Source organism: Adiantum capillus-veneris, chromosome 8 (assembly GCF_014529385.1).
Source record: "Adiantum capillus-veneris isolate H3 chromosome 8, ASM1452938v2, whole genome shotgun sequence".
NCBI lineage: Eukaryota > Viridiplantae > Streptophyta > Polypodiopsida > Polypodiales > Pteridaceae > Adiantum > Adiantum capillus-veneris.
The window spans coordinates 57,563,347-57,581,459 of record NC_140938.1 but is presented as its reverse complement, the minus strand read 5'-3'; the positions used below and the strand labels follow the sequence as shown (position 1 = coordinate 57,581,459).

The 18,113-nt window shown below is 43.4% G+C and overlaps 1 protein-coding gene across 1 annotated transcript; it reads left to right on the top strand.

Annotated features, from left to right (window-relative positions):
- The first annotated feature begins 1,145 nt into the window (after window positions 1-1,145).
- Window positions 1,146-13,117, top strand: LOC147452194 (protein TORNADO 1-like). Its single transcript, XM_086517975.1, has 2 exons — window positions 1,146-1,610; window positions 8,805-13,117. The coding sequence occupies exon 2, from the start codon at window positions 8,917-8,919 to the stop codon at window positions 12,664-12,666; it is 3,750 nt and encodes a 1,249-aa protein (XP_086374101.1). The 5' UTR covers window positions 1,146-1,610; window positions 8,805-8,916; the 3' UTR covers window positions 12,667-13,117.
- The last annotated feature ends 4,996 nt before the right edge of the window (window positions 13,118-18,113 follow it).

Genomic DNA, 18,113 nt, shown 5'->3' with positions numbered 1-18,113 from the left:
TACATACATATATTAAGAAAGTACCCAATTAAATAGATAGATTGAATTATCGTCAACAGAGGATATTAAGAAAGTTTCCACTTTGGCGAGTGCGATCGTGTGAACTTGAGTGACCTTTTCTTCGAATTAATTCACTTTGTCTGTTGTGAGACCGATCATGGAGTCAAATCGTGCCTCGAGCGTGCTAAGGCACACTTTGAGGTCGTGGTTTTCTTCCATGACCATGTCGAGGGCAGCTTGCAATTGTCCAATGCGATCTATCTTGCTCGGAGCTGCGAGAACAGTGGCAAAGCTAGTCTGTGCTCTCCCCGATGTTTTGAGGTTGTTGGTCACCATCTTCTCGCTTGCTGGAGACTTTGGTGAGAACATGCTCTTCAAAAGCCCAAAAAGTCAAATGCTTTCTTGAGGTCGCCGAATAGATTTGATGCAAGTCTGCAGGCTAAACCGATGCAGGTCTGCAGGAACCAAACTGAACTGCGCTTGGGCTTGGGTTGGGTGGGTATGATGAAGGGGGTGTATAACTGGCAACGTGTATGTGCGAGAACTAGGGCCGTATAGGAAGGAGCTTCGCAGGGCCAACAGGGTCGTACAAAGCTGCGCAGGACCAAACCAGTGCCGTGCAAAGCTTCGCAAGGCCGGCGAAGGCTGTACAGAACTTCGCAAAGCCGAACCAAGTTGCGCTTGGGCTGTGGATATGCAAGAGGCAGGGCGTGTACAGAAGATCTCGATGTTGAGGGGGGCCTAAGGTGAGGCTACCAATGGGGAGCAAACTTAGCAAACGCTACCAGCAATGAGAGAAATATCACTTTTCCAAACATCTATACTATAGATAAAGGGGGAAGGGATTCCGGCTCCCTCCCCTGACACGTGTCAAAAGCTCGATGCTCCGGCGATGTTGCGACAAGTGAACTCTGCACACAGTCGGTCGATGCTCCGGTGATGCTGCGACGAGTGAACTCTGCACACAGGCGAGAGAGAAAGAGAGAGAGAGAGAGAGAGAGAGAGGGCCCACAGGCGAATCAAACGAGACAGGCGAGATTGACGATTGACGAGACATATTAAAGGCTCCTTAAAGAGATAAGTGCGGCGCAGCAGCAGCCAACTGAGTGCGGGAGAGCTCGGTGGGATTGACCATGACTCCTGTCCCATCTCATGTCTAGCTGATGCAACACAGGTTCGCAGTAGGGTGGCAGCTGGTTTGCCTCTTTCATGTTGCACTGCAGCACCCGCTTCATTCAAATTCCTAACCTTGCTCTTTGTGAACCTCAACATGTTTGCCCGTTACCTTATATATGTGCTCCCCCCTCTATGCGCCACTCCTGATCAGAGCCTGGGCACCCTCCACATTCAACTCTCAATGAGCACCGCCAACACTCTTCAGAGAAGCACTCTATAGAGCTTGATAGCTCGGCACATAAATGATCAACAAGCCTAGCCGCTATGGAGAAGCCCTTAGCGATTGACAAGGAGGCGCTGCAGAGCACTCGGTTGCATGACATTGCTCTCTCGCTCTCTCTCTCTGAGACTCCGCCTACTAACTGAGAAGTGCTGCTCCACACAACCACACACTCCGGAGTAATATTGAGTGCACTCCGAGAGCTGCAGTACAGGTGACTCCCTCTCTCTCTCCCCCCCCCCTCCCCCCCCCCCCCCCCCCCCCCCCCCCTCCCCCCCCACACACACACACACACACACACACATTGCACAGTTATTGGTCTTTTTTTAACAGGGGCGTTGTTGGCAAAGCTATTACAAAGTTTGAATATTTCCAATCACTTGTCTCCTTATTTCTGGCCAATATTTGCATAACATAGTTTTAGCTTTTGAATATTGTGCTCCCAACTACCTGGTATGCAAAAGTAATGTATGTTTGAAGCTCCTACTTTTGTCATTCGATTCACTTGGTTACAGATTTGATTACTGTGGATAGATTTGTAGGTTTCCTTTCTAATTTAGGGGTGGTAGAAGAGGCACATATCATAGATTCAGTGGTGCAGCTCGATCCTTGAGGTGGAGCAAAAAAATGGCAAAGCTATTGTTTGGCAGGCTCATGTTGAAGGCAGGTTCAAGCCCACGTGGAGTGTCCAGTTAAGCAATACAATTGGCAGTATGGGCAAGGAATGTGGGCAGTGCATGAGGCATGATGGGTACACAACACGTCGCCAGTTTTCAATGAGGTCGTGAGGCGTGAGTGGAGAAGCGATGGCAGATGGCATGGCAGCAAGGCCCTACGTCTAGCAACAACAAATTTGTGGTTAGAGAGGGTAGTTGAGAAAGCTGACAATACGATAGGTGAGGAAGGGGAGCCCCAATTCTCTCTCGCCCCAAGTCCACGTAAGTTATTGAATGTCGTGGTGCCTGACACTTCCTTGGTTGACATGTATGCCAAATGTGGTGCACTTCATAAAGCACAAACATTGCTAGACGAGCTTCCTGTCCGGGATGTTGTCTCATGGAATGCATTGATTGTGGGATATGCTCAACTTGGGTAGGTCCAAGAAGCTTTGCACTGTTTTTAGCTAATGCGAAGTGAGGGTGTCTATCCAGATGCAATCATATACACGACAATTGTTAAATATCGGGGTGCTTGCCCCCGTGTAGGTGTTGTGTGATCAGTCACGCAGTTTTCGTGGGAGGGCAGCACCTCGCTAAAGTTTATGTAGTGCTGGTCGCGCAACAGAAGCAGGTGCGTAGTCGTACCAGTAGAGCTGTGAGCTGTGAGCACGCTGGTGCTGAGTTCGAAGCCAAGTATACTCTGCGTTGACCACAATTTCGGTCAACTGGTTGTTCCCCATTTTCCCTGACTAGAAGCCGGCTGGGGGTTAACTACCATAGTGGCAAGCAACCGGATATCTAACCAAATCCTCACGTACACTTGCATCTTGAAGGCAAGGGTCAGGGTTATGAAGCTCCGGGTTATTTTCAACAAATGTAGGGAGAGGACATCGATCCAAATGCAATTATGTACACTTGCACCTTGAAGGCATGTGGCATTACACAAGATGCTGGTATGGGTAGAAGAATTCCCGATGATATTGCTGTCATGCCCGACACTCCTTGGTCGACATGCATGCCAAACGTTTTCCACTTCATAACGCACAAAAAGTGCTTGAGAAGCTTCCTATCTGGGATGGCTTCTCTTGCCATTGGTTGGAGCATGCTCACCGCATTCGTGCATCTCAAGACGATCCCATTGCCCCCCGGCTTGATCCTCCAACTTCAGAGAATTAGACTCTTTGTATGCTTTCTGCCCTTCTCTACATTGTAAACATCTTTTCTTTCACTCCTTCCAGCCATTTTCAACCGGCCAGAGCTGCCTTTGCATTCTCTTATTTGAGCCAGTCTTGGAGTGAGTGAGCATAGATTGCCAGCTAATTCAAAGAATCGGTGCTCATCGAAGTTTAGCAAGGAGTGCACACGAGGACAAGGCTTGCAGAACTAAGCGATCTGGATGGAGTGGGTAGTTTTCAAGGCAGGTATGAGGACTTGCATGTAGCATCGTAGTTTGAGATCATTGGAGGGCTTGTGGGCACGTTAATTAGGGGTTGGTCAAATAATTCAAACTCTGATCATTAGATTGGATTTGTGTAAGCGATTGAGCGTGCCTGACATTGACATGCATACCAAATGTGGTGCACTTCAATCATAACGCACAAAAAGTGCTTGAGAAGCTTCCTATTTGAGATGTCGTCTCTTGCCATTGGCTGGAGCACGCCTTGGTCGACATGCAGGGCCACGAAGCTTTGCACTATTTTTAGCTGATGCGAAGCGAGGGTGTCTCTCCAGATGCAATCACATATGCTTGCATCTTGAAAGCAAGGGTCAGGGTTAAGAAGCTCCGGGCTGTTTTTAGCAAATGTAGAGAGAGGACATCTATATTCTAAATGCAATCATGTACACTTGCACCTTGAAGGCATGTGGAATTACACAAGATGTTGATATGGGTAAAAGAATTCATGATGATATTGTTGTCCTGCCTGACACTCCTTGGTCGACATGCATGCCAAACGTTTTGCAATTTTTCCTAATGCATAAAAAGTGCTTGAGAAGCTTCCTATCCGGGATGCCATCTTGCCATTGGCTGCAGCATGCTTGCCACATTCGTGCATCTCAGGACGATCCCGTTGCCCCCTGGCTTGATCCTCCAACTCGAGAGAAATAGATTGTCTGTCTGCTTTCCACTCTTCTCTACATTGTAGACCCTGTCAATATCTTTGCTTTCGTTCCTTCGAGCCATTTTCAACTGGCCAGAGTTGCCTTTGCATTCTCTCATTTGAGCCAGTACTATAGTGAGTGAGCATAGATTGCCATCTAATTCAAGGAATCAACGCTCATTGAAGTTTAGCAAGGAGTGCATGCGAGGGCAAGGCTTGCAGAACTAAGCAATTCGAATGGAGCGGGTAGTTTTGAAGGCAGGTATGAGGACTTGCATGTGGCATTGTAGTTTGAGATCATTGGAGGGCTTGCGGGCACCTTAACACTAGGTTGGTAATGGGACACTTTTATGTCCTGTTAAGTGACCATTTTCCTTGAATTATGTCAAGAGTTTCAAAATGGATTTTGAGGTGCTATCTATCTAGAAATTTGTCTCATGAGCTAGAAGAAACTTGACATTTTTTTGGAATATCAATTCCATCTTTAACATTGTCCTTGCACAACATTTCACAACCTAAACTGTGTGAAAAAACGGGTCCTGTTTTTGGCTTTCTTTTCAACTTTTTGCAACTATACCACTCTAGAATTCATGTTTGTGAGGTCTATAATGCTAGAGAACTATCTTTAGTAGTCCTCAACATGTCTTGATGCTTCTAGGGAGAAATAAATAATAAGGTTGTAAGTTATGACCAAATTACAGAAATTGTCAAATCCTGTTTTTTAGCCAATTTTAGCTCTTCTATGATTTTTTTGGTGGATTTCATGATATTCAAATGCATTTTTGATTTTCTATGTCGCATATTGTAACATAAAGCTAATATTCCTTGAGTTTTGGGGCACCTAATACCCTATTTTGCATAGTACACAACGATGGTTGATTTTTTCAATTATAGAAGAAAACGAAACATTCTAGTATATCAAGTATAGCTTTTTCAATATTGTTAGTTTCTTGTGACAACTACATGCATTTTGTAGGTAGTAACCATATCTAGTCATAAGGATCAAATTTGGCTAGATATTGAATAGTTTCTATGGGATTCTACAACTCATAATGTTGAACCCAGTTTTTTCATGTTTGCTGTATTTAACACTTCATCTTTGCCCCCAAGATTCCCCTTGGTAAGAGATGTATTATTATTTTGACATGCTCCATGTCTCCTTATGAACATAAAGGACAATAGGAAACTAAGAAAACATACATATATTATTTGTATTGAGCGTGGCTATAGAAACTTTGATGATAGGTTTGCAAAATGGTAAAAATTTAACTTTTTTGTACCTATTTATTTGGGCAAAACAAAAAATAGTGAGTGAGAAGCAATCATATGTTCTGATCACCAACCCATTGAAGTTAACTAGGGAATTTATCTCAAGTCCTACAAAAATCCCTAATCTTATTTTTATGCAACAAAACGTAAGAAATGACTGTTTTGATGAAAATTCACTGGTCCATCAACTTTGGAGGCTTGGTGTGACCAAAAGATGAGCAATTTTACAAGTTTCTTATTTTTTCCATGTGTAGTAGGCCTTGAACTATGACCTCATGAAAGGATTTTACAAAATGAGTGGATCTACTATGGTTTTGGAGGTTCTTTTCAAAATCTTGAAAGTACACTTTTATGTCCTGTTAGGTTACCAACCTAGTGTTAATCAGGGTTTGGTGAAATAATGTTAACTCTGATCATTAGATTGGAATCTTTGTGCTTTCGTCGTTGCCTTCGACCTTTGCTTTTCCAACGATGATGACTTTTTGAATGCAACTACCCTATTCCAGCTCGACTATATCCCCTGTTGCAGTGTCTCCCCTCTTTCCTAAGAGCACCACCACAAGCTTGGCAACATCAGCCATTGCCACAGCTAGATGGGATCTTCTTCTCCTCACATGCTTAGCTCTGCAGGTCTTCCTTCTCTGGGGCTCTACAAGGCCGCAAGTCATAAGTATGCAGATCATGATTTTCAATGTCCTCCTCAGTGAGTACTCTGACTCAACGTCTTCCATGTCGTGCCAGAATAATTCGGACCCTCTGAGGTAACTTCCATTGATGTCTCGATGACCCTCGCAGTCGTGGGCGTCTGGATCTCCCAAGCTTAGTGGCCTTGTTAGTTAGCGCACCTTTGGTACTAGTGGACTCTGAAGTCTGTTGTGATGCCTAGTCATCTGAATGCCGCGTATGTAGTTTGAAGAAATCAGTGATCTCCCTCTGTGAGTGTCTCCTACTGTTTGGTCTCCTCAAGAGGCTATCCCCATGTCTGCGTAGCTCCAATAAAAATAGCCCAAGGCAACTCTCATCTTGGTATCTCATAACTTTGGCCAGTGGTCCAAAACCCTCTCTGAATAGGCAGTGGAACCAAGGGTTTGAGGGTAAGAAGGGCCATGCCGCCGCCGAAGGCGGCACCGTTTTACTAATACTAAATAAACTGGTTGCCAAAAGAAATCCATTTTCCATTTCTTCGAATTGTCAAGAGAAAATTTCAGAATATTAGGTTATTTTTTTGGAATTTTATACTAGATTTCTCTATTTTGAGGCAAAATTTCTCTTTTTACGCTTGCTTGAATCGACATTTTTAAAATTGGAAATGGCACGATATTAAGCTGAGATACATTTTTTCCGAACATGTATACTATTAGGCCAAGAGGAAAGGTAAAAGGTGATGCCTACGTAGAAAGCGTGGGTTGGCAATGAGTAGGAAGCACGACGGTGGGAAGGTATAGGGGGAGGGAGGAGAGATAAAGGGACGCCTCCTTGGTATTGAGGTAGGAACCAGCTAATGTCATTTTATTTATCTCTTAGAATGAGTGTATGGGAAGGTTCCAATTATTTCTGGAATGTTTGCATATGTTGCTTCTTCAATTGATTGTTCTAAACCTTTGTTCTAGTTGTTCACAGTGTATGCCACATTCGGTAACCTCATCCGGGTGCTTGCTCACCCTTTTCCTTCCTCTTCAGCGCTTGGCGGCATAGGACCTTCCAAGCTAACAACCACAACATGTTTCAAAGTTTATGAAAGAAAGGCTTTCCAATGACACTTACAGGTCATGACCCACCCCTTACATGTTGAACTATAGCTCGAAAGCTATCCATTAAGTGTTAGTTTAAAACTTGAAAGAGGGTAGAACGGCTCCTCTCTCTCTCTCTCTCTCTCTCTCTCTCTCTCTCTACATATATATATATATATATATATATATATATTGGGGAGAGAAATTCCGCCTCCCCATCGGACGCATGTCAATAAATCCTTTTTCTGGCACCTTCAGACAGTGTTCTCTAAGCGAAGAAGGAGACAGTGAGAGAGATCAAAATATAATTCTAATAGCCAGCTTGACGCTATGAAGTCCCTTTTCAGTGTTGCACTTGCGATGAATGATGCTTGCAACATTGAGAGGGAAAGAAATCTATCCACGTTCTTGCTCGCAACGTCCAAGGGAAGAGAGAGAGAGAGAGAGAGAGAGAGCATCAACAATATCCGCAACACAAGCAAACATGGAGATGAAGTGAAGATATCTTTCTCTTGTGAGCTCACTTAAAACTGTGCTAAGAAGAAGGATTTGTTCCAAGGCAATAGGATTCATGTTGATATTCATGATATTAGGTTATTTGAAACAAACATCTCTCTCTCTCTCTCTCTCTCTGTGTGTGTGTGTGTGTGTGTGTGTAGGGTTGATGTAGATATTGTTGGAATGCCTAAGCACTGTCGAAGGTCGTACCGTGGTATTAGTGGTAAGAGAGAACGAGGCCCGCCACAAACAAAAGCACACACACACACACACAGAGAGAGAGAGAGTAAATTTCTTGATCTTCTTTTGTGAAATTTTTCAAGAGTGAGGAGCTTGAAGATAAGAGGGACCATGTTGTCGCTGAAGGGGATGCCGTTTTACTAGTGTATGTATAATGGGTAATATAATTTTACATTAAAACACACAAAAAAAAAAAGTGAATCTTTTATGTGAATATTGCAGGCACCCATTCAAACCTACTTCCGCTCATTCCCCCTTGTTTAATTTGATAGAAGGAATTGTGGATTGTTATATTTGAAAGCATTGAGAACGTTTGTTAGGTCAAAAAGTTTAATGTATAAATCACATCCATCACCTCGGCTTTTTCAAGCTACTTTCTTAACATTTATGAGTGTGAGAAAGAAATGGAGTTGGTGCTATTTGATTTTACTTAGGTTTTTTTTCTTGTTGTTTGGGGAAGAGGGATTGAGGACCCCTCGCCTTCCCTCATACAACAAAAAACGTTGCGATGCAATAGAACATAAACCATCTACGTTGATTGACACGGCAAGGAAGAATCTGACCAAAATCAGAGAGGCCACAGAGTTGGTTATTCGGTCAATTAACCTAATGGAGGACATCCAGAGGCTATAGACAGCCTCCCTTGATATCCTCCCTCCCTCCCTCCCTCTGTCCCTCCCTCCCTGGCGGTGTCTTCTGTGCCTTAACTGAAGCTCTGTGTATGATCCCTAGCAACCTTTTTTGGTCTATTTCTCAATGTTTTGCTGGAAAAAAAAAGGCAAACGCCACAGATCACTCGTGGCTGTTCTGACAATGGCTGCATCAAATGGTATTTCAATTTTGAGTCATGGACGTGCAGTAGCTCAAGTGTGAGCCTTAACTCTTTTAATCTTTTTCGATTTTTGCTTGTAAGGTTGTCAGACAGTGCTCCAGGATTTAGATTCAGCCCAGGACCAGGAAAACCTAGTTTGCTTCGAACATTGTCCAGGTCAGAATATGACTTTGCCCAGTTGGTGCAGTTTAAAATGGAGTACTGTGAATTACAATTGAAAGCTGTTGCGGAAGTCGGGTTGCCAATCGTACTGTCAGCGCTCCAACATCCTGCATCCCGTCTCTCACGCCTTGATCTCCGCCACTGTGTTAATATTCTCACAAGCCATCAGAGTAGTTTGCTGCAGGCGCTGGCTGCAAATACATCCGTCACCGACTTGGGTGTGCCCATCCGTAGTGCCGCTGACTTGAAGATAATTCTTGCAACGCCTCAGGCCACAATATTCTGCCAACGCCTCCTCATCCTCCGCCTCACAATATTTTCGATTGACGGTGATGCGAATAATATTGAGTTCATGTTGGCAGAAGCCCTTGTAAGCCCCAATTATTGCATCAAGTTTCTAGACCTGCGTGTCAGTCTTACGTCTACTCTAGTGGTCCTGGGAAGGAGGTTCTGGCAATCATTACAGCACAACAATGCTAGCAATAAGGAAAACCCCCTTCAAGCCCTACGCCTCGAAAACGTTAAGGTCGACGACATCAGCGTGCAGGACGTTGGTGGCGCAGGAGGCCTGACTGACTACTTGCGCTCCCCCCATTGCTCCCTGCTCTGGCTGGAATGCAGGGACTCACCTGCACCATTTGACGAGAGCCAAGAGTGGGAGCTGGCGGAGTCCTTGGTCCACAATTTCTCTCTCTGCACATGCACGATGTTCCTTACATGGAAAAATCCTGCAGCAAAGGCGAAAGCCATGTCTGTCATCCGTCGAAATTCCTTTTACAAGTCTGGCAATCTCCTGCAGGAGCCACTGGTGCAGCCCTCTGTGGCCAAACTCTTTCTCTGTGGCCATGGAGAGGCTGGTAAATCAACACTTTGCCAAGCATTACTGTCCCCCTCATCCATAGCCCCAGCATATCGTGGTTTGCTTCGCAAGCCAATTAGCCGGACACGAGGTATGGAGTTCCATCCACTTCGCTTCCAGCAAGGAAGATTCAAGCTCGTAATTTGTGATTTGGCTGGTCAAGAGGAGTTCCACACCTTTCACCATTACTTCATGAATGCCAGCAACAACGATCTCTTCGTAGTGGTGTGCAAGCTTGTGGATAAACAACACCACTCTCAGGAAGTGTTTGAACGCCAGCTTCGATACTGGCTCAAATTTATCATCTCCCACAAAAGAGCTGGCAGTGGAGCAAGTATTTCTGCTCCAGCGACAGTGGTCAGGCCCAAGGTGCTGGTGGTGGTCAATTTCTTCTATGATGCCTCTCCTGAAGACATGTCCAGCATTGCTTGCGACAAGGCCCATCAAATCATGACAGCCTTCTCAAGGGAGCTTGATTTCAGTAGCGCTGGTGGAGTACATATTCGATTTGCCAATCTTTTTGGTGTTGCTGTAAACAACATTGCGCAAGTGCAGGTAGTAAAGATGAGATTAGGAGCCTTGCTTGAAGAGCAGCTTGCAGAAAGAGGGTGCCTCATCCCCAAATTGTGCAGTGATATTGTAGAAACGGTGCTGCCATCACTCAAATACAGAAATCATGCAGTCTCTTGCTTTCCTCTGTTCCGTCAAAGATATAGATCACAGCCTACAATGTTCTTACCCTTGGCAACCATTTCCCAGAAATACTATGAGATTTTCCCTGATGCAAATACTCCTAGCAGTGGGATTAATGCAGCAATGATGGAGCTACACAATCAGGGAGAGTTGTTGTTCTTCCCCAAGGAAAGGAACGGTTCTGGCAGTACTGATGATACATCCAATGCTATTGAAAATACACTGGTAATAACAGATAGTGGGTGGTTTTGCCATAAGTTCATTGGTGATCTCTTGGCAGTCCACCTAGATCAACAAAGACTGTCCTCGTATAATACTTCACAAGGGAAAGATCTGGCAGTATGGAGGATAGAGGACATCAGAGATTTGCTGAGAAAGCAAGGATGCAAGGGCAAGTACCAGCTTGAAGAGATGGTGCGCTACTTACAAGATCTGGAACTCTGCTTTGTATATACGGAGAGAACGAGTTCAACAGTACATGCTCAAGGATCGCATGACAGGAAAATGTTACTTTTTCCCGCATTGGTAAAGCACAAGCAGGTTGTGTATCCTAAAGTGGTACCCGATTCAACAATATTGCACATCGGCTTAGAAAGCTACAGACATGAAGCCTTCTTTGGGAGGAGACTGAAATGTGAGGAAACATCACTGCATTTGATACCGTCTGGATTTTTTAGCAGGCTGCAAGTGAGGCTACGGGCCCTCTGTGACGATTATGATTGCTATAAGGTTGGCTATTGTTGGGCATCCTTCATGAAAGGCAATGTTGGTGCTGTTGTGCGTTTTGGAGGGGATGTCACTGAACCATGGGAAAATAAAGAGTGGGTGGACATTCTAGTCTTTTACCCCTCTATAAGCAGCTCCGTTGATCAACTGCAAGAATTTGAGAGAAATCACAACTCCAGGTCTCTAACTGCCGCGGAAAATCTAATGATCCAGATAAAAAATCTTATTTACGAGATGTGCAAATCAATTGATTGCTTGAGCATTCCAACCGTGTTGCTGCAAGAGTGGGTTCTGAATAGCAAAGAACCAAAACCCTACGCCGTTCAATTATCCCGCATAAGAGAGCAGATGGAAAGAGAAGAGCTTGATGAATATTGCCATGTGAATTGGGGAGACCTCAAAACACCTTCAACACACATAGTCAAGCTTTTGCTACCGACAGAACTCGAAGAACATGTTATAAGTCGGAAATTCTCCCCTCTTGCAAGAATTACAGCTGAATTCTCTTTGAGCAACAGTGATGGTAAATCACCAGAAAGCTCACATGGTATGGAACATGCTGACAATGTGGTGCCTGCACTAGAGCAGCCCCAATTAGATGATGCAGGTGCTAGTAGATGTGCAGATGAATCTCCAGTAGAATCATTGTTTAGGCAGATCCTAAAAGAGGAGCTGGAATGCTACGATCTACGGCAAGAGTTGAGGTATAGGAGTTTACAATCTCAGATGCACGACATAAATGCCAATGTACAAATGCTTAGAACAGATATATATGCATTGGGAAAGTGCTTACGCCGAGCGGAGAGGAACATCATATTCAACTGCTCCACCCGCCTTTTGAGACATGAGCTTACAAGAGATCATGCCTATCCACTTTATCCTTACTTTGTGGATGCAGAAACAGGAAAGCTGGGTGCTTTGAAGGCTTTACTAGTGAAGAAAGCAAGGCTGCATTTCATGTGCGAGTCACCGACTGGCCGGGGGCCACATCAAGTGCAAGGTCAGAAGGGGAAGGAGGTGACAATTGAGACAAAAGAGTGGCTCACAAAAGTAGCACGGGTGATGTTGCCAGCATTTAAAGTAATATGTTGTCTGCTGAGAATTGCAGCCACAGTACTCTGCATGCCGGCTGCCAATGTCTTCATTCCTTCTCCGGATGCATTGGAGGCATTAGGGGTCACCCATGATAGGCTTCAACATGCGATATTGCCCAAAGCTCTGGAGGCCTTGCTGAATGGAGTGCCCGACATTGATTGCAAGCAGCTGCTAACACAACAAGGGGCCATGATGCTGAGAGCTGGTGAGGTGAAGGAAGTCATCCAAGGTATTCTAAAGCATGAGAATATTGACATGCAATCAGATTTTGGCTTGCACCGAGTCTCCTTCAGCAATGATATTGTCAACTACAGTAGCTCTACTTCAGGTAAAGATGTGCATTGGGTGTGTGAGGAGCACATGTTAGGAGGCACTCGCCTGCAAATCATTGCCAATCCTTTCAAGTAGCTGGCACTCTCCTAAAAGAAATCTGAGGCCGTCGAAGTAGCAGCAGCACATCGTATCATTTCCATAAAATTTGTGGGCATAAGCCTCTTTTAAGATCAACCGATCTGAGCTGGACATGTTTAACGCTTTTGTTTTTTTCAAGCTAAGAAATAAACTCGAAACACTAGTTTAAGATGAGGATTTGATGGATGATGAGATAGCTGATCAATTACAAAGTTGGAGCTGAAAACTCGAGGCTCCTGTCTGAATTTCAAATTTCAAATTTCTATCAATTTCTGTCTTTCAAAGACAGATAAATTCCCACCTTTTAAACCCCTCCCATCAGTAGTCTTTTGCACACACATACCTCGGGGGTTCCTTATATGAAGTGTGCTATGGGGTATTAAAAAAATCCATTTTTAACATGATTGAATAAATGATCTTTTGTTTTAAGATTTTTTTTCAAAATTGAATATAAAAAGCCCTTATTTTAATGTATCTTTGTTAAATAGTGTAAAATTTTTGCATTTTAAAACCCTTCCTTTCGAACCCACGTTATACATTAACATGATTACATATTGCACCCCCCCCGAGACACACACAAAGAGAGAAAAAGAGAGAGAGAGAGAGAGGGGGGGGGGGGGGGGGGGGGGGGTTTGAGAGAGTGGTGCTTGCACTAAAAAATGCTTGAAAAAACATTTTGATGCATAATTTTAGTTCAAGTTGTGCGTTCAATTCTGTGTGAGTTGAATGCAGTTAGAAGCAATATGGCTTAGTCAAGCATGGAACACTTGGGAGCAGTTGTGGACCGTCTATTAAAGCTTACCAATTCATGCCACATGGCAAGCCATTTTCTTTCTTTTTATATCTTGTGGATCTTTTTTTTGTAATGTAGGCCAAGAGAATTAAATTCTTTGGCAATTGTATTTCAATATATCTTCTGTTGTTATTGTTGCATACCCTTAGATATTACATGGATGTGGAAAAGTTTGACCTTGAGACGACTGTATATACTCGATTTTCACCAGTAATGAGGACCCAAATAATTGGCTTGCTCCTCACAAGGTTTTGACATCTTTATGCAAAGCAATCTCGACTCAGGCCCGCAAGCATTAGCTTGGTTGTGTGAAGAGATGCATAGAATTGGTTCATAGGATGCCAAGAGCAATTTATGCATAGATTGAAGACTACGATGCTTTTCCAAGAGGCTTGGAGCAATGTTATAAAAGCAAGTATATTATATATATATATATACAAGAGAGACAAAGTGTACATGTTGCAAAGTTCCTCATGTTTTTAGAAGGCACACACTTCTTCACCAAATTGGGGTAGGCCATGTCCCGTATCAACTTTTGTGGCAATCTATCTATGAAAGGATGGTACAGTTAATATCACCAACGTTGTAAAGCAATTGAGTTCAAGTATTGTAGTAACATTTGTGTGCCGCTCTTTCAATCATTTCTGTGGCAGTATAGAAGCACATGAGAAAACTGTTGGGGTAAGCCCAACTTGTGGTGACAAAGTGGTGTCTATCTATGAGGCTTGCATAAATTGGTTAGACCGGAGGTCCCTAACACCTTAAGGTTTTGGGGTCTGGATGGCTAGACCAATTTGTGGAACGTCATAGTTAAGCGCATATGCGCGGAAACAGTACTGGGATGGGTGACCTCTCGGGAAGTTGTTGCCCCCATGACCTACAACTGGTATCAGAGCCATGGTTCAAAGTCCAACCTCTGAGTCCGTGGAACAGGACATGTTGATGTTGACTTCAACCTCTGAGCTAGCTCCCGGCCACGTTGAAGCTCTCAACCTCTGAGCCTAGAAAAAGGCGGAACACGTTGGTACTCAAGGGACGGGAAAGTCCCAAGTTTGGCTTAAGGGGGCGATTGTTGGGGTAAGCCCAACTTGTGGTGACAAAGTGGTGTCTATCTATGAGGCTTGCATAAATTGGTTAGACCGGAGATCCCAAACACCTTAAGGTTTTGGGGTCTGGATGGCTAGACCAATTTGTGGAACGTCATAGTTAAGCGCATATGCGCGGAAACAGTACTGGGATGGGTGACCTCCCGGGAAGTTGTTGCCCCCATGACCTACAAAAACGAAGACAAATTCGGCTAAACTTGTCCGATGTTACCAACATAATTTTAAATGGTTTTATTTTAGAGTTGATACACCTAGTCAATTAAGGTGAAACTATCGATGTTTCACTTGCTAAACATAAACAAATCGCACGTATATGCTTCATGGTACCTGTTACTTTGTCCTACAAATGTTTTAAGACGATCTAAAATGGCTCATTGGGCAAGATAGGCTTTGAAAAGTTTATCCATAGGATACACACTTACACTTCTACGTTGCAACCACAAGAAGGGTGCTTTGTAGCAGGAATGCTTGGAGAATTTACGAAGCTACGCTCAAAAAATTTGCCCAAAAAATAATAAAAGCGTTAGTGTTGCATTTTGCAACACTCATATCGACGTTTACAAACTGGCGTTATGTGGTAAAACTAGTAATATGCTTGTTAATGTTGAATAGGAGACGAGACACGAGACGAGAAGAGAGAGAGAGAGAGAGAGAGAGAGAGAGAGAGAGAGAGAGAGAACACCATCATATGCAATCCCCAAAGTGTGTCTACTGATCACACGAGATGTGTTTATATAGAGGGGACCAGGGTGCTATATATAGAGATACTATATATAGCTCAACACCCCCACTCAAATGAAGGTCCTTAACTGTGGATGAAAAAACCCTTGGGGGCTCAAGGGAAAAACCCACAGTTCTATATATACCCACTGTTTTATAGAAATGTTTTAAATATATATTTACAATGTTCAAAGGAGCTACATCACTCTTGTTTTACAATGTGCCCTTTCAAGGGTCTTTAAAACAACCCTATACATACAATTGAATTGATGCTAATTCTTCAATATCTTTGAACATCTTCAATATGTTTGAGCCCATGTACACACTGCTTGACGTGTCTTTCATCCTGTAAACAACATCAACTCAAGAAACATATCGAGACGTGAAGGTTAGAAATAAATACATCACATTATCTTTAGAGACGATTCGCGACGCCGCTCTAGAGATGACATAGAAACAAACATAATGCCGATGCAATCACATGTGTAGATGACATAGAAATAAACGTAGCATCAATGTAGTCACATGTGCACAAATATATACAAAGTCGGCATGTAATAAACACATTGGGGCTCCCAAGATCTCAACCAACAACTGTCATCGTCATGGATTTATGTACCATGGCATCAGAGACGCTTTCAACAAATAAAAACTATGAAATATCAATCATCATGGCTTTACGTACCATGGCATCATGATATTCACCATGGCATAAGAGACGCTCAAAAAAGCTTTGAAATACCAATCATCATGGTTTTACGTACCATGGCATCAGAGACGTTTTCTTCAAATCAAATAAAAACTGTAAAATAGTAATCACCATCATGGCTTTACGTACCATGGCATTACAGAAGCTAGTTTTGTGCAAAATCTGCAAAACCTCAAGACAGTGACGAGTCAATAGATAACTGCTTTGTAAAATCACGTGAAATATTTTATGAAAAATCATGACAGCATGTATCAAGAACCAAAGCCATGATCAATGGAGAAAATAAAAACACAACAAATAATATCACCTTGAACCATGTATGAAGATAATAAAAACGCATCATGTAACCTTACCAATGATATCATGGAGCTCGATATGTCATTGTAGATCTTGGTGAACCTTGTCGTTTAATCTAAATATGGCGAGGTGATGCAGAGCAATCCTTGGTGACAAACGAAGTTTGTACCTTACACGTCCAACCTATTGCTCAAAGGTTGTGAAGATTTTCAACCGAATAAAACAACATTTGAGTATGATCAAATAACAGAGAAACAAATACAGCTCAGGTGACTACTGCTATGCTTCAAGTTTCTTTACAGATAACCTCTGCGCCACCATGCTCCATGGGTTATGCTTCATATTAGCTTGGTACGAGACATACAAGAGATTAGAATATTTTAGGTGCCAAAGTAGTAGACGCAAGAGGTCGGTCCCTCGATCTGCTTTCCATGAAATAGGACTATGAGTTTGTTGGCTCACTGAGTAACGGATCATGATTACTGGCCATGAGGACTTGGAGAGTTTGAGTCACGAAGCAGAGGTCTATGACTGATTTTTGGAGTGTTTTCAGGCTACCAATGAGCATATCAAAAAGTTAGGAAGAGATCGAGCACGTGAAAAGAGACGAGCAATGGTTTGTGAACCATAAGGCCACCATAGATGCAAGTCAAAGCCACATCAGCAAAGCTGCAGCGGATGGTAATATTGAACCTCCTGAGAAAACCTCCATAAATAATAATCCTGCTTGCAGCTTTGCAAGGTTGTAGAAGACGGGAGACAAGCAGTTGGAGGTGACGAGGATTCTGAGAGATAGTTGGCGAGCACTCAGATCAAGGATTTTCATAACTGCCAAAACACTGAGTGGTTGCTTCAAGTAGATGTGCCCAGCATGAACCAGCTCATATAAACTTATGCGCCTCAAGAAGATTAATAAACTGATTATAGCCCCTGCAAGGTAGCGCTACAGTGCGCACGGCATAAGAAAGTTCATGAATAATATGGGTCGCGGCACGTTGGATGGATATGGAAGCTAACTGGAGAGTCAAAAAGCACGAGGCTAGGGCTTGTCGCCGTTGTGAGACACAGGGGCTGAGGGTCTGCAGTCCCATCACCTTCACTGGACAAGAGGCGACGCTAAACATAGCAGGCAGATCAAGAGGGCTCAAACCAATCAGTAGATCAATCAAGCCCAGTTCGATTATGGTGCACGCTACAGGGAAAATCTGAGCTCCTCGCTATATTTTTGAGCAGCAGGCCAAAAATATAGTGTTTGATTATGGTCCTCTATATGCCACTAGAAACGACGCTAAACATAGAGGAAGATTATATCCTCCTCTAGCGCAACCATCTGTGCTAATAATCCCAAGATAGGGTCGCTAGGAAGCCGGCGCTTTCTCTAATTTTGGCATCACTCAAGAGTTGTTAGAGATGCGCTAAATTGGGCAGCAACAGGTTCTAGTGCTTCTGCCGCCACCTTTGCTCGCCTCTTCTGGTTTGCAGGCAATGTTATAAAGCTTTATAAGCATCTATGGTCATCGCGGCCTTGCTCTACGTACTGTTGCTGGAAACTCATGTTTATTATGCTTGCTCCTGTAAACTCTTAAAAGCAATATATATATAGCGTTGATATAATACTGATTTTCTTCAACGAGCGCTATATCAAGCTGACACAGGTTGTTGATCTAAATATTGATTATGTTCTTCTTCTCACATCAAGCTGTAGATGGTGAAAAGCCATCGCAGAATGGAGAGAAGACAAATCTTGTAAATAACTACATCACTTGGTTGCAGAGATAGCAATCAATACAATTATCATAGAATAAATCAAAGAAAAAAG

Excerpts from the sequence above, each read along its gene's own strand:
- LOC147452194 (XM_086517975.1), top strand. The coding sequence starts at position 8,917 with ATGGAGTACTGTGAATTACAATTGAAAGCTGTTGCGGAAGTCGGGTTG.